This window comes from Pollachius pollachius (assembly GCF_949987615.1).
Source record: "Pollachius pollachius genome assembly, chromosome: 6".
NCBI classification, from domain to species: domain Eukaryota; kingdom Metazoa; phylum Chordata; class Actinopteri; order Gadiformes; family Gadidae; genus Pollachius; species Pollachius pollachius.
In genome coordinates, this window is record NC_136939.1 from 23,721,010 (window position 1) to 23,747,518 (window position 26,509).

At 43.5% G+C, this 26,509-nt stretch overlaps 2 protein-coding genes across 2 annotated transcripts in view; one reads left to right on the plus strand and one right to left on the minus strand.

Moving 5' to 3' along the window:
* Nucleotides 1-297: 297 nt before the first annotated feature.
* On the minus strand, nt 298-2,144 carry LOC307077262 (uncharacterized protein). Its single transcript, XM_079738610.1, has 2 exons — nt 2,075-2,144; nt 298-1,084 (listed from the first exon to the last, which is right to left on the minus strand). Exons 1-2 carry the CDS (start codon nt 2,133-2,135, stop codon nt 744-746), a joined length of 402 nt encoding a protein of 133 aa, XP_079594736.1. The 5' UTR covers nt 2,136-2,144; the 3' UTR covers nt 298-743.
* A 6,146-nt stretch (nt 2,145-8,290) lies between these two features.
* The window catches only part of ptgfrnb (prostaglandin F2 receptor inhibitor b), a 56,392-nt gene continuing 38,173 nt past the window's right edge, over nt 8,291-26,509 (plus strand). Inside the window, exons 1-3 of the mRNA XM_079737791.1 lie at nt 8,291-8,638; nt 17,568-17,680; nt 18,325-18,583. Coding sequence (XP_079593917.1) covers nt 8,593-8,638; nt 17,568-17,680; nt 18,325-18,583 — 418 coding nt within the window. The 5' untranslated portion in view covers nt 8,291-8,592. The remainder of the gene's footprint in view (nt 8,639-17,567; nt 17,681-18,324; nt 18,584-26,509) is intronic.

A 26,509-nucleotide genomic window follows, 5' to 3' on the forward strand; every position in this document is an offset into this window, starting at 1 on the left:
GAAATCTGGCCCAATCTGGCAACACTGTTTGCAGCAAACTTGCCTAAACTGGCGACAGCTGCGGGGTGGATTCGTTACCGATTCTAAATTAGTTCTGTCGCCCCCTGCTGGTGGTTTGAGTTGAAAGCCCAGTGAGCGACGCTTGTAGTTGTCCATAGTGAATTCTGATGTAATACTGTATATACGGTTTCAGTGTACATCAGTGTGCTTTGCTGCTATAAGACTTGACAGTAATTCCATTTTATGCAAATAAATATCCAATTTATTGATTGTAATTCTAAACGTTTTTCTATCAGGTTATATAGCAATGCACTTTGTTGTAAATATAATATGATAAAAAAATAAAACATAGCAAGATTATTGAATCTGTCTCTTTGAAAGTTTTTCCAAAACATCCCAAATAGCGATATCTAACCTAATTCTACTCTCCTAACGCTGCTGATTCACTGTTCCCCATTGGCTATATCCTAAACCAATCAAAGTGACTTATGCAATTATGCTTCGAGGCTTACGATGTAAACATCAATATTTGTATTCCTTTGTGAGATTGGAGGGCCGCAAATCCCCCCATAGCCCTGGTGCGTTTAGTGCCGCTCCTGCAAGTTACAGCAAACGTAGCTGAAGTACCTGAAGTAATTAAAGTGACTTAAGTAACTTAAGTAACTCAATTAACTAAAGTAACTAAAATAACTAAAGTTACTTCAGTTAGGGGGGCCGCAAATCGCCCCTTAGCCCCGCCACTTCTAGCGCTGCCCCTGAAAGCACATGTCCCTGACGCTTTTGGGCCCAGCCAGCAGATGGAGGGTGGTCTTCATCTTGAGCTTTGTCCTTCCATCCCGGTTGTGAACCTCCACAGTGTAGACGTCCACCTGTCCCACCACCTGCAGTGCCGCTGCTGGCACTTTCAGGGCCCAGCTCGGGCTCAGCACTGTGAACTCATTCTTCTGGGCCCCCTTTCTGTAAACCAAGCCCCCATTCCGCTTCCAGATCAAGTAGTCGTCCGGCAACACAACGGTTTCTGAGGGCAGCGGCAGTATGAAGCTCTCGGAGCCGGCCTCCACGTAAAGGTCGCCCGTGGGCGGACCTGCAGGGAGAAGAGGGAGGAGTTGGACCTTTGAGACTGTAAGACTGGAGTAGAGTAGAGTAGAGTAGAGTAGAGTAGAGATGAGATGAGGAGAAAGATGTCAGGAGGAAATTATATGAGTAGAGGGATTTCAGGAGAGTGGAGGAGAGGAGATAAGGAGATGGTAGATGTGATGAGATAAGGAAAGGAAGAAGAGGTAATAACTAAATGTAAATGTGAATATGTTATAACTAATAGTAGTAACATTTGTTAAACTTACTGTAAATATAAATACGTTGTAATTAAATGTAAACATAAATGTTCTAATAACGCAATTAAATTATGGTAACACTGTCAATTATTAGGTTAGATGGCTTATTTCTCTCATGCCGGTGAATATTAAGACATATCAAAAACACTGAATAATACATTTCATACTAGACTTGTAAACAACAATGTTAATGTAACAATGGACTATTGGTTTACAATTCTTTGAACGAGAGAGGCCTCATCTAATAAAGGCTATGCCTGATGAATATGAACCAGCTCTTAGCACTTTTCATTCACGAGTCAGACTCAAAGTGCTTCACATGGAAACATTGTCATAGAATAAAATAAAATAATAAAATAACACAGATAAGTAAAAGAAAAGAAGGCAAAGTAAAAAAATGCATTGTAGAGTAATTAAATAAAATAGATACGTAACAGAAAATAAAGGCAAAGTTAACACACACACACACGCACACATGCACGAACACACACATACACACGCTCATAAATGATAGATATGTAACAGAAAATAAAGGCAAAGATAACACACACATACACACACATAGATACGTAACAGAAAATAAAGGCAAAGTTAACACACACACACACGTGCGCGAACACACACGCACACACACACACACACACACACACACAAACACAATTAAATACATATGTTACAGAAAATAAAGGCAAAGTTAAAAGGGTATAACTTCAGGCTTTAGTCTCGGTGTATAAGTGTACCTGCTGAGGAGGCGGCCGTGAAGGCAGCCAGCATGAAGAGACACACAGGAAAGAGCTCCATCCTCACCCACCGCTGATTGCAACTGAAACCTCACACGCACACACACACACACACACACACACACACACACACACACACACACAGACACACACAGACACACCAGCCTGCCTCATCTAGAGAGCTTCCTGTGTTAGGTGGGGGGCTGACAGAAGGAAGTAGGAAGGAATAAAAATTGCAAACTTGAAACACTTTTCGTCCTAGGGAGTTGTGATTTGAGATGATTTGGCTATCTCTATGTTAGCCACTAGAGAGCGCTCTTGTATGTGTAGTTCAAAAGTTATTGACCTATGTGTTATGTGGAGTCAAAAAATCCTACTTTTCCCGCGAAACAAGGCCCTGCTTGTAGTGTAACAATTAATCTTAACCAAGTACCTGTAGTGTAATAATAAACCTCAACTCATCTTAACCTAGTACCAGTAGTATAACAATTAACCCCAACTCATCTTAACCTGGCACTTGTACATTGCACTTATTCAAGGTACTTAATTGTGTAGCATCTACAGTAGCTGCTGTCATTGCTTTACATGGGGAATGGGTTAGCCTAGCGATTGTAATACTTGCACTTGATTCTATGAACATCTTTACTGTACCGACAGTGATATATTGTTTCACTTCTTATGACAAATGTACTTATTGTAACAAATGCACTTACTGTAAGTCGCTTTGGATAAAAGCGTCTGCTAAATCCCCTAAATGTAAATGTAAATGTAACCTAGTACCAGTAGTATAACAATTAACCTCAACTCATCTTAACCTGATACCAGTATAACAATTGACCATAACTCATTTTAACCTAGAACCAGTATTGTAACAATTAACCTCAACTCATCTTAAAGGGATACTTTACAGAACCAGTGTTCTATCATTAAAAAATTGCTATAATAATAATATTTAAAAATAGTTTTTTCTTCCCTTAGTCTAACCCATTCTTCCCTTGGCCCAGTTGTCCTCCTTACATTTCTCCTGGCCTGACGTCAAATGACGCGTTTGACATCATGTCAGTAGAAATGTGCTTGCCTGCTAAAAGGGCCGAGAACTACAAACCACTGGTTCTGCAAATTTTTGTAAGCCCACCAATAAGGAATGAGGGGGGCGGGAGCTTGCGTACGAGATGTAAACACAATGTCCGCCATATTTCTTCACCACTTAGCTAGAGAACTAGACCAACACAAACCCCCGACCATGGCAGAAGCAAATTTGCATTGGGAAACAGCCGAAGTGGAGACCCGTGTATTGATTCTCGGCCATGGTGGAGAAAGAATTGGGGGAAGAAACTTTGGCTTTGATTCTCTGAAGTCCAGATTTTATTGCAACATTGATTTGGAAGGACCAGAGACGTCGGAGAACCATAATATTCATAATATCCTCTCAAACAACTCTGTTTGGTTCCCCGACATCTCTCGTTCTTCCACTTCCACATCAATCTGAAATAGACTGAACCGCGACATGGAGGAGAAAGGGATTGTAGCGGGGCTCTGGCGGGAGACAATCGCGGGCAACAATCCCTTTCTCCTCCATGTCGCGGTTCGCAGTTCCACATCAATCTGGAGTTGCAGTTCAATGTGGACTTCAGAGATTCAAAGCCAACGTTTCTTCCCCCAATTCCTTCTCCACCATGGCCGAGAATCAACACTCGGATCTTATTTTGCCAACCCGCACCCGCCCGTACCTGAGAATTACATTCCGCACCTGACCATACCCGCTATAAATTGATACCGACGCCCGACCCGCAACCGATTGAAAATTAGACACATTAGATGGAACGCCGGGGAATTACACTATCTGGTGTTTGGCGTGGTGCTTTAGATTGCTGTGCAAAAAAAGCCCATCATCCACTGTGGACGGTTGTAGTTTACTCCTCTGCTCCTGAATAGCATCTCCAGCATCAGGGGCGTCTCTAGGTTTCATAAACATCCGGGGCTTAGCCCAGAGGGAAAATGAAAATGCAGCATTTTTTTTTGCTTTATTGTGGATGCAATTTTTTTCAGAATGCTTTACCTAAATAAACAAAATACGCAGGTTATTATAGCTGTAAATAGCTACCTGACTGCTGTGCTGCTTATCCCCAAACATCTAAAGTTCCATTCAAGTTATTTCAGAGTTAAATGAATACAATAGCGGTAGACAATATTTTTTTCCTAAAAGCTATTTCCAGCAAACAGCTTCAAAAATATGTTTTCTGGAACTCAAATACTATGTTTACTTGTTGGGAAAACACCATTATATGTCTCCTTTAACTCACAATATCATCCGGAGGCTCACACAGCTTTTGGCCGTGATATTATATAGGCATATTGTATTACATTATATAGATACCTATACATTATATAGGTATCTATATATGGCAATCGGCAACAATCACTTCTCCTCCATGCCTCTGTTCACGCTGGCCTGCAGGATGTGAACGCTATTGGTTATGTTACGTCTCTCAGGTCGTGAACGCAGATTGGCATTGTGGGAGTTGTCGTCTTCAATCCGCAAGCGCCAAAAAGTCACTGTCTGCCTTTGCCTGGTCAAGGAGGCACTTTTGAAATTTATGTTACTATTCGACATAATATGTGACCCGCTTTCAATACAGATTCATTTCTCCACCAGAGGCGGAGCCAGACTTTGTGTACATCCGGGGCTTAGCCCAGAGGGGGGTCTGGGGGTCCTCCCCTAAAAGAATTTGAATTTCTAAAATGCGATTTCCTGCATTCTAGTCCATTTTAGGGTGACCTGCTGGACATTGGCAAATCCTAAATCTCTTCTAATTCATAGCCTACATTTTCAGTTGCAGGGCCTGCTCAAGACAGTACTATTTAATGGAAAGAAACAATAACCACTTAACTATTTACTTCTAGAGATTTTTATGTAAACTACAATGGGAAAATTGAGACTTAAAATTTGAGACTAACTTTCAGTAGATTCAAAGTGCCGTGTCATGTTAAAAGCCATTTTTATTTTTTATTTTAAAAAAAGGAATAGACTGAAAGGTTTCTCCTATAAGGCGACTCTATTTAATGGAAAGAAAACATATTACAAATGCAAAGTATTGTGAAACAAGATTCTCATGCCTTAGTTGGTACATCTCTTTATTGTAAATGAGAACAAATTGAATGACTGAATGAATGAATAAAATATTGAATGAATTATGGTGAGAGACTGATGAAGTATTATACATATGCACACAATTGAGTACTACATTGTTTTAGAGGTTTGTCCGCATCTATCACTCTGGTAGAACTCATTTAAAAAGGGGTCAAAGTTCAATGAACGTGGATATGGACGCAAGCTGAACGTAAACAAGACAGTCTAGCACCAGCCACGCATCGGTAACATCGTTAACATGTTGGCTGCTGGTCAAACAGCGAATGCAGCAACGCGATATCTGTACATTTCTTATCTAAATCGTTAATAAAGTTTGAGTTTAAAATAACCGATATGTCAGACTTGGATATTTTTTTACCTCTTCATGATATTCAGTGGACCTCAACATTTAATTTAAGGTAACATTTGGTAACACACAACACTGTACAATATTGGCTGAGACAGAATCGCAATCAGAAAAACGGAATTCTGACATTTTAAACAACGCTGGTAATCTGTTTTGTGTGAAAGGAGTAATTATCATAGCAGCCTAGCTAGCCGATGCAGGCTATTTAGCACTAGCACCAGGACTACTGCTCCCGGCCAGCGCGCATCAAGGTAACATTTGACAGGTCATTGGCAGGGGCTGCTGCTGCTACGGTTTCACTGGATGTTGGTTTAGTTTAAAATAATTTCTAATGTCCATGGTAATGTTTGTTACACACCCTGAGGCTACTTTAACAAGACTGCTGAGGGACGTGAATGTTTAGAAAACGTCACGTTGTCCTGGCAACCGTTCTAAACAACCGAACGAGAGATGGCATTTTCCATTGCTTCCATGTGTTGTTGCTTTCAAAATGAAAATAAATCAATTTCAAGAGGTGAAAATCACTACCAGTCGAAACATGAGGGAACATGTCAGGGTTGTCATAACTTAAAGATCCGGGGCTTTTGACGTGAGATTCAGGACTTCAGTCCCGAAAGCCACCCCCAAGCTCCGCGCATGGTCTCCACCGGTGAAGTATTCCTTTAACCTGGAACACAGTCGTTTATTCTATAATGTAGAACTGCACACTCAAGAATCGACCACTAGATGGTGATCTAGCGTTTTGTAGGCCCAAATTCTACGCGGTGTAAACGCGTGCATTCAGCATCAGACGTCGTATAACGCGTAAGAAACAACAGATAGGGCTACTCTGAAAGTCATATATACAGCAATTAATATTAATGAGCATGCATCGGACATGATTAGTTAATTGAAAGCCATCCTTTCCAATCCGTTTTATCTACATAACCATTAATTATTAATATTATAAAGACAAACTTGAATGCTTGAATGGTGATGGTGAGCATTTACGGATCAGATTCACATTCCCCAATCACAATTTAGCCCCGCCATTCAATCAAATTCAAATCATTACCTTTCCAAAATCACACACATGAACACGCACACACGTGCACACACGTACGCATACACGAACACGCACAAGCAAACACGTGCACACACACACACACACACACACAGACCCACTTGCACAGAAACACACACACACACACACACACACACACACAAACACACACACTTGCACAAGCACACACTCGCATTTAAATCGAGTATCTATATTAATCAGACAATGGGAAATGTGACAATGAGTCAGCTACAATCAGTCACTGTGCAAATATGCAAATGACAACACGCCCCTTTACCTTTCCACTGAGTCACGTGAATGGTGATGACGTCAGGGTAGGCGGTTCCTCCCTCATGCCAGACGACGTCAGCTCACGTCAATCACATGGGGCCAATTTAAATTTTTACTTTTACATCATAGGGCATTTAGCTGATTAATTGGGCATAATACGAGACGATAAACAACATATTATAATTACTTAATGTATTTATGATTATTATTTATGATTGTCATATGCTGCTACTTATTTTTACTTCTTTCTTTAACATATTTTTATTTGCACTTATCTTTATTTACTTTATCCTGTATTGTTGCCATGTTGAGGAACCAAACCTAATAATTTTATTATTGTGTACTTCTACAATAAGATGTAATAAAAGTGTGTGTGTGTGTGTGTGTGTGTGTTTGCGTATTTGTGTGATTTGGGTTAGGGTTAGGGTTGGGGGAGGACTTACTTCGACGCAAACTTTTGACTCTCCCTGCCTGCCCTGTCCCCTTGCATGCCTGGCGGGACTGCCTGCATATCTCGCGAGAGCAGGTGAACCCACTACCCCGCCACACATGCATGTGTGCGCTGTACATCGCCTACTACCCACTTGCGTGCAATGTGAAACTGTTCACGGATAAAGTTTACACTACACTTCGAATGAGCTGTTAAAGCACGCAACGATATCTGTGCAACAATCATGCGCGGGTTCTTCATTCTACAGCAAGAGTCAATGTTAGAGTTTTAAATTGACCTCCATTAAGGCCCATAAAGGCAGCAGGTCGGCTTCAACAGTTAAATAAATCAGTAAATGATTGAGAATCAGAATTACTTTTATTGCATCTTATCGTACAAATACACAATTCTTAGGCTTGGTTCCTGAACAGCCACATAGCAGCCACAATACCAGATAAAGTATATAAAGATCAGTAAAAATCTAAAATATGTAAATATATAACATATAGGCCTATATAACATATATTTAAATAAATATATAAATATATATACTGTATATATATAAATTCAAAAAACATATATATCGATAAAAAGAATATGTAGATATTTTATTATAGGATAACAATAAATGTGTTTGTGTGTGTATATATATAGATAAAACAATATGTAAATATTTTATTATAGAAAAATAATAGATAGATAGTGTGTTTTTGTGTGTATATATATATATATCTATATATATATATATACATACAAATACACATCTATAGCTCAAACACACAGCTCATTAGAATAAATATATATTTATAGATATAAAATGTTTAAATGCGCGCGTCCGACTCCAAACCACGTGCACGCGTCTGGTCGTACCTGTCGGGAACCTCCTAGCTCGTCCCCCTCCTCCAACCACCAAGAACCTCCACTCACTTCCGGCCTGGCAGCGAGACAACCCCCAACAGCCCCCCGCCTTCCCCGGTGTCTCTCACTCAGTCTCAGCCTTCTCCCTACCCCGTTTCTCGGTAACTATAGTCGGCTCCTACTAGACGACTCACCGGCCCATTTCAAGGACTACCCCGGGGGATATAGCGTGTCGGTGTCTGTGGTCGTTCGTTTCCTGCGGAACTCACCGGGTGGCCTGAGTTGCTTTTTTTCGTGCCATTTTTTTCGTGAATGTCCGATCGGTGCGGGAGGAAAGTTGTCCCGCGGTCCCGTTTGAGTGCCGCCCCAGCGCGCGCCGTGAACGGAGGAAGAGCTCGCGATGGATGCGTTGATGCACGCGGTGCTGTTGGGATTTTTAACGTTCGGTAAGAATTCTCCCGTTTTATCCTTGTACCTTTCGTGCCTTTTTAAATCCCTGGCTCATGTTGGACAAGAACATAAACCCCCACGGTTTAATACATGGTGGTTTACACCACACTGGTCCGCTTCATTATGGGATATATTACTTTTTATCGATATATCGATAGGTATTTGCACGTCTTGAAGATGTATCCCGGTAGTCTACGTGGTGTGTTCAAGACTAGCCGCTTCCACTATCGCGCTACACTTTGACAAGTGGCTGATTTCTCTACAGACGAATCAGTCAGTTTGTGTGTCTCTGTGTGTGTGTGTGTGTGTGTGTCGATGTCTGTGTGTGTGTGTCTCTCTGTGTGTTTCTGTGTGTGTGTGTGTCTCTCTCTGTCTGTGTGTCTGTGTGTGTGTCTCTCTGTCTGTGTGTGTCGATGCCTGTGTGTGTGTGTGTGTGTGTGTGTCTCTGTGTTTGTGTCTGTGTGTCTCTCTCTGTCTATGTGTGTGTATCTCTCTATGTGTGTCTCTCTCTCTATGTGTATGTCTCTCTCTATGAGTGTCTCTCTCTATATGTGTGTAGAGGTATGGCTGCATGAAATATCAGGGTGATATATCTAGTAGACCTGTCTCTCTCTGCACGAGAGACAGGTCTAGTACACCATCGTCTCAAGCAAGGACAAGTTCGGCCGGAGCGAGACGTGATATGAGGCGGACTGGGATTGGGGAGACTTATCCACCGGGAAGGGAGGGGTATGATTCATTTAGTCCGGTGTGTGATTGTGAGGGCTGGCAGGTCTTTTTATTATAATTTTTTATGTCTACACCGTATGACGTCACTACTACAACTGTGTGTGTGTGTGTGTGTGTGTGTGTGTGTGTGTGTGTGTGTGTGTGTTTGCGTGCGTGCGTGCCGTGGTCTGGTGTCTCCTTGTGTGTTTGTGTGTGTACTTAAGGTCCATGTCTTTCCTTTTCGTCAGGCCTACGTGTGGAGATGAATTTATATCATAACTTCTTTATTTAGCTATTGAATTGTTAAAGAAAAATAAATACAAATCTTACTGATCTCCAGTCAGTAACGGTAGCAAATCACATCAATTAAGATTTGCAAATCGTATTTTGATGTTGGTTTGAGTTTGATTAATCATTCAGCCTACTGGTCATCCCTTGAACCCCTATTAGCCACAAAAGTGTCTAGCCAACTTCATGACCTTCTCTACATGATCCCTTCTGGAAAATACATGCTACATGCGGCCATCTTTTATTCTTTTAACCAACTTTAGCAATATCACGGCTGAATATTTAATAAGTCGGTTTCCCCCAGCGTTCTGTAGGGGAATAATTAACTTTTCACACCATTAATGCAATCAGGCATTACTCCAGTGTAGACTTGCATAGAGATGCACAACTGTAGTCACGGGGGCGACAGCAGCTCAGGAGGTAGAGCGGGCTTGACTTGTGCTTAAGGTTGCTAGTTCGATCCCTGTCTCCTCCTAGCTGAGTGTTGAGGTGTCCCTGAGCAAGGCACCTCACTCTGACTGCTCCCGACGAGCTGGCTGTCGCCCTGCTTGGCTGACACTTGCGTCGGTGTGTAAATGAATGGCTGTTATGAATAAACTGGAATTAAAAGCGTCAGCAAAATCCCTTAAATTTAAATGTAAAATGTAAAGTGAGACACCCTCATTATCAACTCTAGGGCTCACTTGATTATCATCTGAGCAAAGGTGGACGCTAAGCATAACAATAGTTCAGGCATCATTTCAGTGTATACTTGAATAGACTCAAAACTGTAGTCTTTGTTGTCCTACAATTTAGATAATCGTAGGAAAGACAACGAATGTTTCAACACACAATGTTTTGAGGCACATGATTGTCCATTTCTGAGCAATCAGGGCATCTCATCACTGTGTGTTTCGAGGAGTTCCTTTCCTTTTCGATAAGGTGTAGCCGAGCTGCCACCACTGTGTGCGTTTGATGGCTGTTTTAACAACCACTGTGGTGTGTATTTGAATACAGGCAAACAATGAACTCACTAGGGAAATGAAGAAGGGAGTCAGGGAGGAAATCATGCAGAGGAATAAATGTTGAACACTTGATCTGTGTACTGGATTCGTGTCACTGTACTGTCAAAAGGATTCCTCAAAGTGCACAACTGTCACACTGCTGCTGATTATGGCAGTGTGAATCTTTCATGAAAGACAGTTTTTTTAACCCTAGTCGAGGCAACTTTATTTATATAGCAGTTTTCATACATGAGGCAGACTAAAAGTGCTTCACATAGAAACATCGTCATACAGTTAAAGGAACTAATAAGACAAAATAGATAAAAAACACATACAATAAAATGAAATAATACAATAAAATAGCAAAGAAAAAAAAGAATTGTAGAAAGTGCAATGTATTTAAAATTTAGCAGGGAGCTAAGCAAACATAAAAGCCTTCAGTCTTGTTTTTCAAAGGTGGTCAGAGTTGGGAGCAAGTCTTAAAATCCTCAATCCATCCTTAAAGTGATTTATAAGCGATTGGATCAAGCCGCAGTTCTTTGACTCATTGTTTTGTTGATTAACACCCGTGTGTTACATTGGATACATTGCATGTAAAAGGCTTTGGGTAGGTAAACAGAAAAGAGAGCACAAAATCTAAATTAGGACAAAGAGGCATGCCGCGCAGTCAACCATAACAGATATTTTCACAGAGCATTTCACTCGCTAATTACCGACGGATGGCTTTGGATATTCTAACAAATTACCCTCAAAAGCCACTTTTTCATTTATGCTCTGTTTGCTTGATTTAAATGTGTTTTCTTTTTAAAAGACAGAAATAAACAGTGGCTATTGAGCGCTATTGTCGCTAACCTAAGCTAACCTCAACGCTGTCTGCTATTTCATTGTTTAACTTTACTAGCTATTTAAAGAAACAGATGCTATGAATTATGACCGCACCGCTATAGCTCCAATGCCATGCGTTTGGTCACAATAGAGAATATGACGACAATTTTTTTTTGTGACGCTGTCTAGCTAGGCAACCCCCCCCCTTCTGGAGTCTGCCCCGCCTCTTAAAGGTGACATATTGCACCACCAGGTGTGAGTGTGACTAGCCGTTGCAAGCCGTTTTGAAAATCTGCCTCTTCTGACATCACAAGTGGCCGTGTCAACCTAGATGTATAACGGATAGATGAGCAACGTTTGCTACAGTCCACTGGGTAGTCTGGGCACATCTAGGTGGAAACGCCCACTTGTGATGTGAGAAGAGACTGATTTTCAAAGGGCTTGCAATGGCTAATATGGTGGTATCCTCCATTAACCACCATGTTTGAAGCTATAAAGGTACTGTAAGCGTGCTGTAGTTCAGCCAATCAACTAACGTACATTGAGTGCTAGCCAGATGGCTAACGGCAAGAACCACACCCAGAAAGCACAACTCATTTACCGAGCGTGTGCTGCTGTCTATATGGCTTCATGTTAGCTGTTTTTTTACCACCTCGTGTGATGGACTATTCTGGACTGTACCAACATGAAAGTGGTCGCACACAAAACGCACAGCGGTGTCGTCGTTTCTTGTAGCGGCTATTCAGCCTTGTAGCTGAAGTACTAAATAGTTTTTAGGGTGATATTATTGTCACTGGGGGCAAGGGGTGTTCTGGTAGGATAGAGCTAAACTCTGGACTGGTGACCCATTGAGAGGTGTGTGTGTGTGTGTGTGTGTGTGTGTGTGTGTGTGTGTGTGTGTGTGTGTGTGTGTGTGTGTGTGTGTGTGTGTGTGTGTGTGTGTGTGTGTGTGTGTGTGTGTGTGTGTGTGTGTGTGTGTGAGACATGATTTGGTGTGTGTGAGACATGATCTGGTGTGTATGTGTTCTGATCTGGTGTGTGTGTGTGTGTCATGATCTGGTGTGTGTGTGTAACATGCTCTGGTGTGTGTTATGATCTGGTGTGTGCGTGTGTGTGTGTAACATGATCTGGTGTGTGTGTGTAACATGATCTGGTGTGAGTGTGTAACATGCTCTGGTGTGTGTGTGTGTGTGTAACATGATCTGGTGTGTGTGTGTGTGTGTAACATGATCTGGTGTGTGTGTGTGTGTGTAACATGATCTGGTGTGTGTGTGTGTGTGTGTGTGTGTGTAACATGATCTGGTGTGAGTGTGTAACATGCTCTGGTGTGAGTGTGTAACATGCTCTGGTGTGTGTGTGTGTGTGTGCGTGTGTCACATGATCTGGTGTGTGTGTGTGTGTGTGTGTAACATGCTGTGGTGTGTGTGTCATGATCTGGTGTGTGTGTAACATGCTCTGGTGTGTGTGTGTGTGTGTGTGTAACATGCACTGGTGTGTGTGTGTGTGTAACATGATCTGTTGTGTGTGTGTGTGTGTGTCTGGCAGTAAGAGTCAAAGTGCAGAATTGTGTGAGCCTACGAACGGCCTGCTCTCAGTGTGATGTGTTGCCTTATCATAAATCATTATTGTTCTTATCATAACTCAAACAAAGAGGAAGGAATTTCTTCCGCGACCATGCGGACATAGAAGTTCATGCGTATTTTGAAATGACAATATGCGTGTTTTATAGGAACACAACTTGGAAAAAGTGTTTTCCTATTATTTTAGAAAGCTGTTTTAAGAACTGAAGTTTAGTTTCAGCTGAAGCTGACCTTAACACTTCATTTCCATTTGCACAGAGTCTGGACGTACTCAATTGACAAACGTTTACTCACTTGAAGGCGGGTGTCTGTTGAAGTTTAAAACTATTGGATCTGCCCAGTGCCAATCTTGATCTGCCATAACCAATCGCTAACGTTTGGCCGGGAATCACGTTGCGCGCAGGCTGTAAACAACCGTTCCGTCAACCGACATCTTCACGAACGTCCCCCATTAACATACCGCAGACCCAGACCTAGTACTGAAGGGAAATTCAAAACCAAAACGTGAAAAAGGAACAAGTGTCCTTTTGAAATGTTTCTTCAAATATCTGAATCTAAGTGGACCCCGCGACGTATGGAAGTAAATCTGGGCTATGTGATTTTGAAATGAAAAGAACACGTTGACGTCTAAGCACTGAATATTTATGCGTTGAAATAACGTATCTGGATTGACTTAACTTGAACTGCAGCCTGTAGTTCCAGTGGAAGCACGGCGTGCCTCGGGAAGAGGCGCCCGACAGCAACCTGCTTTTAATTTGTCATCCTCATATCTGTATAATGTCACTCGGTGCGGAATAGTGTTGGTTCTGCGCGCTCTTGTCATGCCACCACAGAGGCATAGCAACCGTTTTGCTCCAGCCACTTAACGTGCACTCACAAAACGAATACCCCCAATCCGAGTGATCGATGACGACACAAACGTTAAGTTTTAAGCTTTTGCTTGTTTCCGCACGTGAACGACTTCATGCCTGTCTATGCTTCAAGCTCATGCATGTTGCAGAAAATGTACAACAGCACCCCCTGGGGTCACACTTTTCGGTTGGTCACAGTTCTGTGTAAGACCCGCTCGCTTCTCCTTGCTTGACCGCGATCTAGCATCTAGGATCGATTGCTCTTCCTTGGTTCCCCCGATGTTAACGCTGAATTTCATATGAATTTTGCAGCTGACTTTGGCATATTGAATTTCGGGACGTTGAAAATATTTAAGTTTAATTTTTAACGTTGAATATCCGATTTTGAATTTTTTAACATTGAAACATAAATCTGAAAATGATTTATTGAAAACTTAATTTAGAGTTAAATTCAGAAGCAAAACATACAGGTAAGTTATTTCAATGCATAAATATTCAGTGCTTAGAACTCAATGGCTTTTTATTTTTAAAACCCGATGGCACAGATTTACTTCCATAGCGACGGAGCAGTATGCTTCCTTCTCCTCCTCCTCCTCCCCTGCTGTTGCTCCATGCCGTCTCCTCCTCCTCCTCCCCCCTATTCCTGATGCTCCTCCTCCTCCTCCTCCCCCCTGTTCCTCCTCCCCCTGTTCCTCCTCCTCCTCCTCCCCTGTTCCTCCTCCTCTTCCTCCCCTGTTCCTCCTCCCCCTCCCCCCTGTTCCTCCTCCTCCTCCCCTGTTCCTGCTCCATGCCTCCTCCTCCTTCCCTGTTCCTGCTCCATGCCTCCTCCTCCTCCTCCTCCCCTGTTCCTCCTCCTCCTACTCCTCCCCCCCGTTCCTGCTCCATGCCTCCTCCTCCTCCCCTGTTCGTGCTCCATGCCTCCTCCTCCTCCCCTGTTCCTCCTCCTCCTCCTCCTCCTCCCCCCTGTTCCTCCTCCTCCTCCTTCTCCTCCTCCCCTGTTCCTGCGCCATGCCTTCTCCTCCGCCTCCTCCCCTGTTCCTCCTCCTCCTCCTCCCCTGTTCCTGCTCCATGCCTTCTCCTCCTCCTCCTCCTCCCCTGTTCCTCCTCCTCCTCCTTCTCCTCCTCCTCCTCCCCTGTACCTGCTCCATGCATGCCTCCACACGCCTCCTCCTTCCCTCCAGCCGTCCCCAACCAGCGCCTGAACTCTTTTAACTGGCTCATCCCCTGCGTCATACATCCCCATGTGTGTCTCAGTCATACGTCCTTAAAATCTGCTTAAAATGTTAATATTAAATTAAACATTTACAAAAAGTCGCCTTTAAGCCCTTGTAAGACAATGTTGTGACGTTGCTGTAAATGTCCTGGCAAATTCCCGGAAACTGTCAGACTTACTTTTTTTAATCATTTTAAACAAATCTAAACTTTTCAAAAACATTTTTTTCTTTTTAAGTGTGCTTGAACTCAAAAACCTCTGATCTAGCGGCTTTAAGCTAACTTAAGCTAAAATAACCTAAGCTAATGGTTTACGGATCCCGGTGTTGACATCGGAGTGTGTTGACTTTAGCCACGGCTCAGCCCACAACTTTGCTTTGATTTGTTATTAAGCGTCTGCGTGGTGATTATCGGATTGAGGTGATGATGTTTATTGTACTGGTTCTACCAGTTCCAAAACTTTCCCATAGAAGCCAACGTGAAGCAGCGAGACTAGGGTTCACTTGTTGTGTTGATTCATGTGCGCCCAAAACAACCCTCCCATACTTTACATTCCAGGAGCCATAATCATGTCATCGCAATGTTGGTTTGTGTTTTTGCTGTGAAAAGATCCAAGGTGAAGGTCTCGCTGATGCAGTGGGACTCCTTATCTTATCTTATCTTATCTTTGAAAGTGAAGGTTGCTAGTTCGATCCCTGTCTCCTCCTAGCTGAGTGTGGAGGTGTCCCTGAATGAGACGCCTCACCCTGACTGCTCCTCACGAGTTGGCTGTCGCCTTAAGTGGCTGACACCGCCGTAGGTGTGTGAAGGGGTGAATATTGGGCAATAATTGTGAAGGGCTTTGAGTGGCCACTGGTTAGAAAAGCGCTGTATTAATGCGGTTAATTTGCCGCCCTTGCAGTGCCTGCTGGAACCAGGTTGATAGTTACAGACTTTGCTACAGTTTCCCATTGTACTTCCTTGGGTTCAGAGCAAAACAACTGCCTTCGACTTCACAAAAGTTTGAAGTCGATCGATTGAATGGTTGTCAGGGAAAACTGAAGGGACATACACAGACTCCTCTGACTACATTATATAATGGTAGATTATCCAGCACCGGAGTAGTGACTGAGTGAACAGCAGGCAATGACCAGTGGCTTGAGTAGGCCCGTTGTCATGACATCCGGGGAGTCTGTCTGTAGAGCCCTGAAGGTCCCGCCCCCCGCTGCTGAACAAAGTGTAGCTTGTTAGTTTAGGTCCAGTTTATTGACAATGAATGTGTCACAAATCTAAAATGGTCGACACTTCCTCTCCCGATAATAAACCAGATGACTCTCAACCTGAGGGGGAAGTAGATCCGATGAACACTACTGATAAGCGAGCGAAATGCATTCATACACTCTGACATTCCTTGCTGTTATCGGTCGATTTGCCTTGCATACGTTACCTGTGTTAAGCAGTGAGCGAGAGAGCGCGGGACTTACAGTTACATTGGTTTAGAAGAAAGAGGGGGCGGGACTTTCAGTTATCTGTTTTAAGAGGAGAGAGGGAGGGACTTTGAGTTACCTGTGTTAAAGGGGACATATTATACCACCAGGTGTGAGTGTGATTAGCCTTGCAAGAAGTTTCTAAAATCTGCCCCATATGACATCACTAGTGGGCGTGTCGGCCTAGATCTGTGCTGGATCTGTGCCATAAATAAAAAAGCATAAATGTAAGCATTTGCTTTTAGCGCAGACATATATTGAGATTAATGATCAAGGCTTATAACAGATAGTGCTAATTATAGCGCAATGAATGTAGTTTTCCACTCTGGATGCAGTTAGCGGACTGTGGGTTAGGAAATGTAAATAGTGACCATGGTGACTAAAACAAACTTACCTGTTTGTGATGGTTTAAAGTGATTTACTTGCATGCTAGTGCTGTCAAAAATTTGTTATTATATTCGGTTGGTTGTGATCTGCAACATCATAGCTATGAGTTACACTACAATTTTACACAATGGAGCCTTTAATGTATGTTACAATATGTTTTAAAATAAGAAAGAAGGTGAGATGTCAAGTATCCAAGTGGACAAGTGTTATTTGAAATGGAATACAGAAGAAGCACCTGTGTTTGTGTCTGTACTTTAGAATTGTGTGTGTGTGTGTGTGTGTGTGTGTGTGTGTGTGTGTGTGTGGAGTGTGGGTGCTTGTGTAAATTTGTGTGTGTGAGTGTTTACGAGTGTTTACTATAGAGTTGTATCAAGTGTGTGTGTGTCTGTTGGTGGGGAGTGTATGTTGGTGGTGTGTGTGTGTGTGTGTGTGTGTGTGTGTGTGTTGTATAAACTGTGTGTGTGTACCGGATGTATAAACTGTGTTTTTGAGTGGGTTCACTCACTGAGTTGTATCAACTATATGTCAGTGTGTACTATAGAGATGTGTGTTGGGAATACTTTCGAGATATAAATAGACTGTACTCTACTATTGAGATGTACAAACTGTGTGTGTTTGTGTGTAGGTGTGTGTTCGGCCCGGAAGGTGTCCGTCCCCACTGGTCCTCTGATTCGGGTGGAGGGCCAGCCCGTCGCCATCAGGTGTAACGTCAGCGAGTACGAGGGGCCCAGAGAGCAGGTCACACACACACACACACACACACACACACACACACACACACACACACACACACACACACACACACACACACACACAGTAAACACGTTACACAAAGATAACACACCACACACACACACAGTAAACACGTTACACAAAGATAACACACCACATACACACACAGTAAACACGTTACACAAAGATAACACACCACACACACACACAGTAAACACGTTACACAAAGATAACACACCACACACACACACACACACACACACACACACAGTAAACACGTTACACAAAGATAACATACCACATACACACACAGTAAACACGTTACACAAAGATAACACACCACACACACACACAGTAAACACGTTACACAAAGATAACACACCACACACCACGATTTACACATTTGTATCTAAGGCTCTTCCTCCCTCCCATCCTCACTATCTCCTCTCCTCCTCATCTAACCCCTCCAACTACTACTCTTCGCCACCTCCTCCTCCACCTCCAACTTCCCCTTTCCACCTCCTCCTCTCCACCTCACCCCCTCTTCTTCGCCTCCTCCGCCATCTACGACCCTGCCTCCTCCTCCTCCTCCCCTCACTATCTCTTCTCACCTCCCTCGCTCCTCTCCACCTCCCTCCTCCCCCCTACAGGACTTTGAGTGGAAGATGAGACGCGGCACCGGCCGGCCGTCCATCAACGTGGTCTCCACCTTCGACAGCCGGTACACCGACGCCTCACTGAGCTCGCGCGTTGCCGCGGGCGACGTGGCCGTGGCGCGGCTGGGTGACAGCGAGGTGGAGCTCCGCATCGGGGAGGCCCGGCCCTCCGACGGCGGGGTCTTCTCCTGCCACACCCCCAGCACGGACTCTGTGATCCGGGGCAGCTACCAGGCCGACGTGGAGCTCACCGGTGAGAAGCGACCGCAGGGCTAATGGGGGTTAATTGGGGGGCGGGCTACTGAGTTGGGTGTTAGCGACGTTTAAGCGAGTTCTGTCGCGGCGATGTACGATGTGATGTGTCCCGCTGCTTTGAGGTTTAGTTTGTGGAGTACGTTGTTTTTCCAAAAAAGTGTTTCATGAGTGAATGTGGTTTTAGTCGGACGGGTAGGGTGCTGGCTTTTTCACGTTATTCTACGAAGTTGGCAGAACTCTACATTGTAAGGCGGAATGCTATGTTTTTTGCAGAATTCTGTGATGGAAGGAGAACTCTACGCTGTTAGCAGAATTATACGGTGTAAGGCTGAATTCTGTGTTGTACGACAGAATGCTACGTTGTTAGCAGAATTCCATGATGCAAGAAGAGCTCTACATTGTTCATCAGAATAGACGTTCAAAGGCAGAATTCTACGTTGATGCTGAATTCTCCATTCTGCTGATTCTAGCGTTATCCGTCATTCTTATCTTCATGGTCAATCCAGGAGACGCCGGCTGCAACCGGCCAAAGACACATCTGGCAGATGGACACTAACTGATGATAGGCTGGCCAACCCCAGTCTCCAGCTATTGGCTCAGACTATTACCCTTTGCTGCTATTGGCTCAGACTCAAACCTTTTCCTGCTATTGGCTCAGACTAAGACCCTTTCCTGCCATTGGCTAAGATTAGTACACTTTTCTGTTATTGGCTCAGGCGATTAACCTTTCCTGCTATTGGCTTAGATTCGTACACTTTTCCTCCTATTGGCTGAGATTAGTACACTTTCCTTCTATTGGCTGAGATTAGTACACTTTCCTTCTATTGGCTAAGATGAATACCCTGTCCTGCTATTGGCTGTGATTAGTACACTTTTCTGCTATTGGCTGAGATTAGTACACTTTCCTTCTATTGGCTAAGTTTAATACCCTGTCCTGCTATTGGCTCAGACTAATACCCTTTCCTGCTATTGGCTAAGATTATTACACTTCCCTGCTATTGGCTCAGACTAATACACTTTAGTGCTATTGGGTAAGATGAATACACTTTTCACGTTCCTTCATGAAAGTCAAATGAAGGTTCAACATGGAAACCATCCCATCCTCTCTCCATTGTTCCACATTCAGCTGTTTTGAACCAGCGCTGTTAAACACTCGCAGAGTCCTTTCACAAGTGTAAATCACCCCCATATTGTCAAATATACACAGGTCCCCTGGACACACAATATACTGCGAGACACACACACACACAAACCGAGACACACACACACACACCGAGACACACACACACACACCGAGACAGAGACACACACACACACACACACACACACACACACACACACACACACACACACACACACACACACACACACACCGGTTTACCAGTCCCTAGTGTGGGAAACAGCAGATGGAGCGAGAGAGAGACAGAGGGAGAGCTTTTTGCCCTCGGGGTACCAGTCGGCATACAGTCTCATTCCAGGGAGACGCTAACCATTCAGAGTGTTTAGCAGACGCTTTTATCCAGAGCAACTTACAGTTGGTACATTTTTCTTTAGAAAGAGAAACAACAATATATCGCTGTCGGTATAGTAAGGATGTTCATAGAGCCAAGCACTAACAATCACTAGGTTAACCCATTCCCCGTAAGCAACAAAGCTAACTAGGATAAGATGCTACACGATGCAAGGTACTATTTTTAAGTGATAAGACGTACAAACATACAATAAGTGTGTACATTAAGTGCCAGGACGTACAAACATACAATAAGTGCGTAAGGGGTGGGAGAGGGAGGCTATGCAGAGTCCAGGTGAACTCTGGACAGGTGAGTCTTGAGACAGACACACACACACACACACACACACACACACACACACACACACACACACACACACACACACACACACACACAGGGGAGTACGCGAGGGAGGACAATGCGATGGTGTAGTGTGATATGTGACACCAGTCTTTTTTCTCAAAGAACGAACGCCCTCAGGAAACAGTAGAAGAAGAATGAACGGCCGCGCGCCTGCGAAACACTAAAATACGATCCCACCTCCTAATTAGTCGTGGCGGGTTGAATTGGCTCAGCGAGAGGGTAAATATAGCCTCAGAGAAAGGGAAGGCAGGTCGTCAATGGAGGCGGGGGCTAGGCTATTTAAACGTTTTACCTTCAATGAGAGTGCTAGCTTGGTAAGCTATATCAGCTACCCAACATTAATATAAGACTTTGGCTGGACTGTGATTATAGGCTATAAATTCAATGAGAGCGTATCTAGGTTAGCCACCTCAGCTACCTAACAATGCTAATTTGAGACTGGCTAATCTAACATTTGCTAGGTTAGCTATATTAGCTACCCACCGTTCATGGAAGGCTGTTTCTTAACTATGTTTATACTCTTTGACTTCAATGAAATGGTAGCTAGGTTAGCTTCATCAGCTACCTGAAATTGCTAATTTGAAGCTGTGGCTAATCAATATATCGATACATTTATACTTCAATAGAATTGGTAGCTAGGTTAGCTACATGAGCTACCCAATGTTCCCTAATGAGAGGCTGTGGCTAAACAACATTAATACGTTTTTACGTCAATGACACCGGTAGCTAGGTTGGCTACATTAGCTACCCGACGTTTGTTAATGGTGTTTAATTTGGAAACAAGGCAATAATGTAGGTTGTCTTGACGGCGGGATCCGATTGATTGAAGCTCATCCAATCAGCCAGTTAGTAAGGATGGCCGAAGACAGGCCTCAACAAACCGACTCTCTCCAGACTGAATAACTGTAAGGCTGGTAGAGATGTGGGAGTTAAAGGCTGATTATGGTTCCAACTCGATGCAACGCAAGGACCATGCAGATGCTTCGACGCAGTGGTGGACCTGTTTTGGTTCTGCTTCGGGATTCAATGAGCGAACCAATCACAGCCCTTGCTGCTGCGTCGCCTTGACGCAAGGTTACAATTTTTGGGAGGAGCATGTCAGGCCCTTGTGGCGGACGCACGGAGAGTCCGCAAGGACGTAAGGGGTCCGTAAACCCCTTTGCGTTGTGTCAACGTGGAACCATAATCAGCCCTTTAGGGTTGTGTCTGTTCAAGGCTGGTAGAGATGTAGGAGTGAGGGTTGTGTGTCAATTGTCTCATCAGGACCAGCATAACATCACACTTACCAGCATGTGTTTTGCCACTTACGTAATCAAGTGTCTGTGTGTGTGTGTCTGTGCGTGTGTGTCTGTGTGCCTGTTTGTGCGTGTGTATGTGTGTGCGTGTGTCTATGTTCATACGTGGGCCTGTGTGTGTTGTAACAAACGGCTTTGTTCCACGTTCTCCTTTTTAAATAAAAAAATAAAACCTGAACAAAGCCTGCCTATTTTCCACCATCCTTGATAATTAGCGCGATAGCATCTCTCTCTCTCTCTCTCGCCCGTGTGTTTCGTAGGTCTGTACCCAGGCCGGCCCCGACTGGCTGGTGGAATGTGTGTGTGTGTGTGTGAGCGTGTGTGTGTGTGCTGTTTGTGTGTCGAGTCGAGGTGTGTACATAAGACATCGCGGCAACGACAGGCCTCGGAGCGACGCGCATGTACACACACGCACCACAAATCCAGTTATACTGCTCTTGTACTTTCTCTGACACACACAGGCACATAGACACACACACACATACACACACACACAGACACACGTAGGCACACACACACACACACACACGCACGCGCGCGCGCGCGCAAGCACACACACACGCAAGCACATAGACACACACATGCAGACACAGGCACATAGACGCACACACACACACACGCAGGCACATAGACACACACACAGGCACATAGACACACACATGCACATAGACACATACACACGCAGGCACATAGACACACACACACAGGCACATAGACACACACACACAGGCACATGTCTATGTGCCTGTGTGTGTGTGTGTGTCTGCATGTGTGTATATATATATATATATATATATATATATATATATATATATATATATATATATATATATATATATATGAGGGTGGAGGTGTGTATGTGAGGGTGGTGTGTGTGTATCGTTGTGTTAACAGTATCGTTACGCAAGTCAACAGTGGCAGTACCTAGCTAGTACTTGTACTTGCTGTACTTTCACCAACAGATTGTTGTTGCGTCTGGGTCTTCCGTCGAGCTAAACCCAGACTTTTAGAACTCCTTCCGCCCAAACACATGGTAATAAAAACCCACCTGGTATCCCCCGAGCAGAAAGACTGTGTAGAAAGCCAGGAAGAGCTGGCAGCTAACTAGCTCATTAAGCTCCCGTTGGCAGAGCGCGCACAGCTTCTAATGAGCCACGCTAACAATACAGGAAAAAACACACCGCTACCTTTTCCACAGAGGGAACAAGGGTTATTTTTGTATCTTATACTAAAGACATTCTCCTCCGCGGTCGACACTGGCGATTGTGACGAGAAACCAGCTTAAAGGAGAACCCTTTAAAACGTGATGGCAGGAGGGTTCGAGATTAGTTACCTAGATTTACCCAGAGTTCACCGAGACTCTGCATAACCTCCCCCCTTACCCCTCCGCTCCCCTCTTACGCACTTTTTGTATGTTTGTACGTCCTGGCACTCAATGTACACACTTATTGTATGTCGTGCTTAGTTATAGTACGTAGCAATGTGTAGCATCTTCTCCTAGCTATCTTCGTTGTGTACGGGGAATGGGTTACACCCAGCGATTGTTACTTCTTGGCACTTGTTTCTATGAACGTCCTTACTGTACCGACAGCGATATATTGTTGTTTCTCTTTCCTCTGACAAATGTTCTTATTGTAAGTCGCTTTGGATAAGTGTCTACTAAACACCCTGAATATAATGTAAAATGTAAATGTCTCTCTGTCTGTCTAGAGTGTGTCCGTCTGTCCATGTTTTGGTCAATGACTTAGGTCCTCTGATGGAATGCGGCCATGACTTGATAAACAGCGCTCGGCGGGGGTAACTCGTAGAAACACGCCAAATAGCATGTTTGCCATTTTTTCTGGCTGTGTCCATCGTTATATCTGTCTTCCTGTCCTGCTGTCTGACTAATAGATTGACTGACTCCCGGTCTGTCTGTTTTTGCACTTCTGTCTCTCCGTCTGTGTCTGAATACCTGTCTGTGTTTTTTTGTGCTTGTCTGTCTGTCTGTCTGTCTGCCTGCCTGCCTGCCTGTGTCTGACTACCTGTCTGTCCGCCTGTCTGACTACCTGTCCGACTACCTGTCTGACTTCCTGTCTCTCTGACTTCCTGTCTGTCTGACAACATGTCTGTCTGTCTTCCTACCTGTCTGTCTACCTGTCTGACCTTCTGTCTGTCTGACTACATGTCTGTCTGTCTGTCTACCTGTCTGACTACATGTCTATCTGACAACATGTCCGCATGTCTGTCTTGCTACCTGTCTGACTTCCCTCCTGTCTGTTTTTGTACATCTGTCTGACTGTCTGTGTTTATTTCTACCCAATCTGTTCTCCCTGTAGGACTATTTCTGTAACTCTCTGACACCACACACACACACACACACACGCACATGCACACGCACACCTTTCTTTTATTGTCTTCTTAAACAGGCCCCACTAACGTCATACAAACAGCCACTCCAAACACTAACCCCCGACACACACACACACACACACACACACACACACACACACACACACACACACACACACACACACACACACACACACACACACACACTTAGATCCGTCATCCCCTGCAGAACAGGTTAACCAACGCAGAACATGATCGGTGCATAGTCAGAGTATAGTGTGTCTTTGGAGCGTTGGAGGCTAATTGTTGACATGGCTTTTGTGATGTACTGGTGTTCGGCCAGCTGTTATATCTGACGAGCAGACAGCTGGTCCGGAAGCTGTTTCTGACTGTGTACTCGGCTGTTTGTTTTGTTTACAAGTAAAATAAATTTTTAACTTTTCAAGTAGAACAGTACCTGCTTATGAGCGGTAAGGTAACCCAATAGTATCACGTATAACCATTAGGTAATGGTGATACGTATTAGGTATTCTTTAGATGTAATAGGTATTGGTAATATCTATTAGGTATTTGTTATACGCATTAGGTATTTGTTATACGTATTAGGTAATGGTTACATATATTAGGTATTTGTTAAATGTATTAGGTATTTGTTATACGTATTAGTTATTGTTATGCGTATTAGGTATTTGTTATACCTATTACGTAATGGTTACATGTGTTAGGTATTTGAGGTTCGTATTAAGTAATGGTAATATATGTAAGGTATTTGTTATACCTATTATGTAATGGTTACATGTGTTTAGGTATTTGTTGTTCGTATTAGGTAATAGTTAGCCAGTCCAATAGCAGCTTCTGTTGGTTGGCTGTTTGTCTTTTGTTTCTCAGTGTTTACCTTCCGTCCTCAGACTTCTCCCTCCGTCATCCGTTCCCTGTCCCCCTATTTCTCCTCTTTCAATCCTCCTTCCTCCCCCGCTCTCTCTCCCTCCTCTCTCACCCGTTTCTCTCTGTTCCTCCTCTTTCAATCCACCTCCCTTACCCGCTTTCTTCTCTCTCTCGCTCTCTCTCTCTCGCTCTCTCTCGCTCGCTCGCTCTCTCTCTCTCTCTCTCTCTCCCCCATCTATTATTAGTGTCGCTAAAAGCATGGCTGCCATTCTTCCCAGAGAAACCTTCTCGATCCTCATCTCTCTGGCTCGAAAGAACTAGCAACCTTTCATTTTCTCATGCTACTTCCTGTGGGACGTATCAATTTCAGTTGATATAACAAATATTTAAGTTAAGGTTGCTGTTGCTAAGACTTAAGCGATGTGACTTAAGTGTAATCGTGTTAGAAATCCTATCGTCATCTGTTGGCAATTAGTGAGTGAAATGCTCTGGGTTGAATCTCTTTTCGTAATGGACTGCTCCTGTCTCTGTGAGAGGATTTAGATGTTCTGTCTCTCTTTCTCACTCACTGTCGGTCTGTGTGGGTCTCTCGCTCTGTCTGTCTGTTTGTCTGTCTCTGTCTGTCTCTCTGTCTCTTTCTTTGTCTCTCTTCCTCTCTATCCCTCGTTATATCCCTGTCTGTCTGTCTCTGCGTGTGTGTGTCTGTCTCTCTCTCGTTCTCTCTTTCTCTTGTTCTCTGAATTCGATAAAGCTTTATTGACGTGCCATTTACTTGAAAAAACGTGTGTTGCCAAAGCATGGAAATAAATGCGTTCATAAACTGTTAGATAACGTAACATGTACGTATATACACAGAGTGATAACATGCAATACATACAATTATTGTATGATAAAATTAAACACAATCGATGACGTATGTGACACTTTAATTTCCTTTTTTTCATAAGGAAACATTTATTTCTCTGATATGCTGATATAAATGTATATATTATTATGATATAAAGTATCTATCGATAAACTCCACTGCCAGCTTCAGCTGTATTTATACTTTCAGGAAGTAGGGATTTTTGAATCTGGTTATTTCTCAAAGAATTTCTTTCTGATCAAAATATTCTTGGTACAGTTCATGAGGAATTGGAAGTAAGACTACGAATTGTTCCGAAATTCCGATCTAATCATTGCATTTATGACGACCAGTATTCTTTGATGGCAGTTTGTGGACGGCAGCTGTTCCTTTTGTCAGGTACTTGGTTAATTATTTTTAGTTAGGTATGGGTCCTCCTCTCTCTTCTTCCTCCTCCTGTTTTAAAGTGTTTGAATAGCAACATTGGAGGCTTGTGGTCACTATTGGATGGTTTGGAAAGTGTTGGCTAGGTTATTTTCCAGTGGGCTTCTCCCACTAGATTCACATCAACGCATGCACTGTGTGGGTACAAGTCTGTTGTGATGCAGAAGGATGGTTCCAGAATTTTATAGTTTTTCTTTAAGATTTTTATAATTGGGGGGAATTGGCCCAAATCAGCTCTGAATCCAAGGATT

Excerpts from the sequence above, each read along its gene's own strand:
- LOC307077262 (XM_079738610.1), bottom strand. The coding sequence starts at position 2,135 with ATGGAGCTCTTTCCTGTGTGTCTCTTCATGCTGGCTGCCTTCACGGCC. Across the intron at positions 1,085-2,074 it reads CACGGCCGCCTCCTCAGCAG|GTCCGCCCACGGGCGACCTT; the intron begins GTACACTTATAC and ends TTCTCCCTGCAG.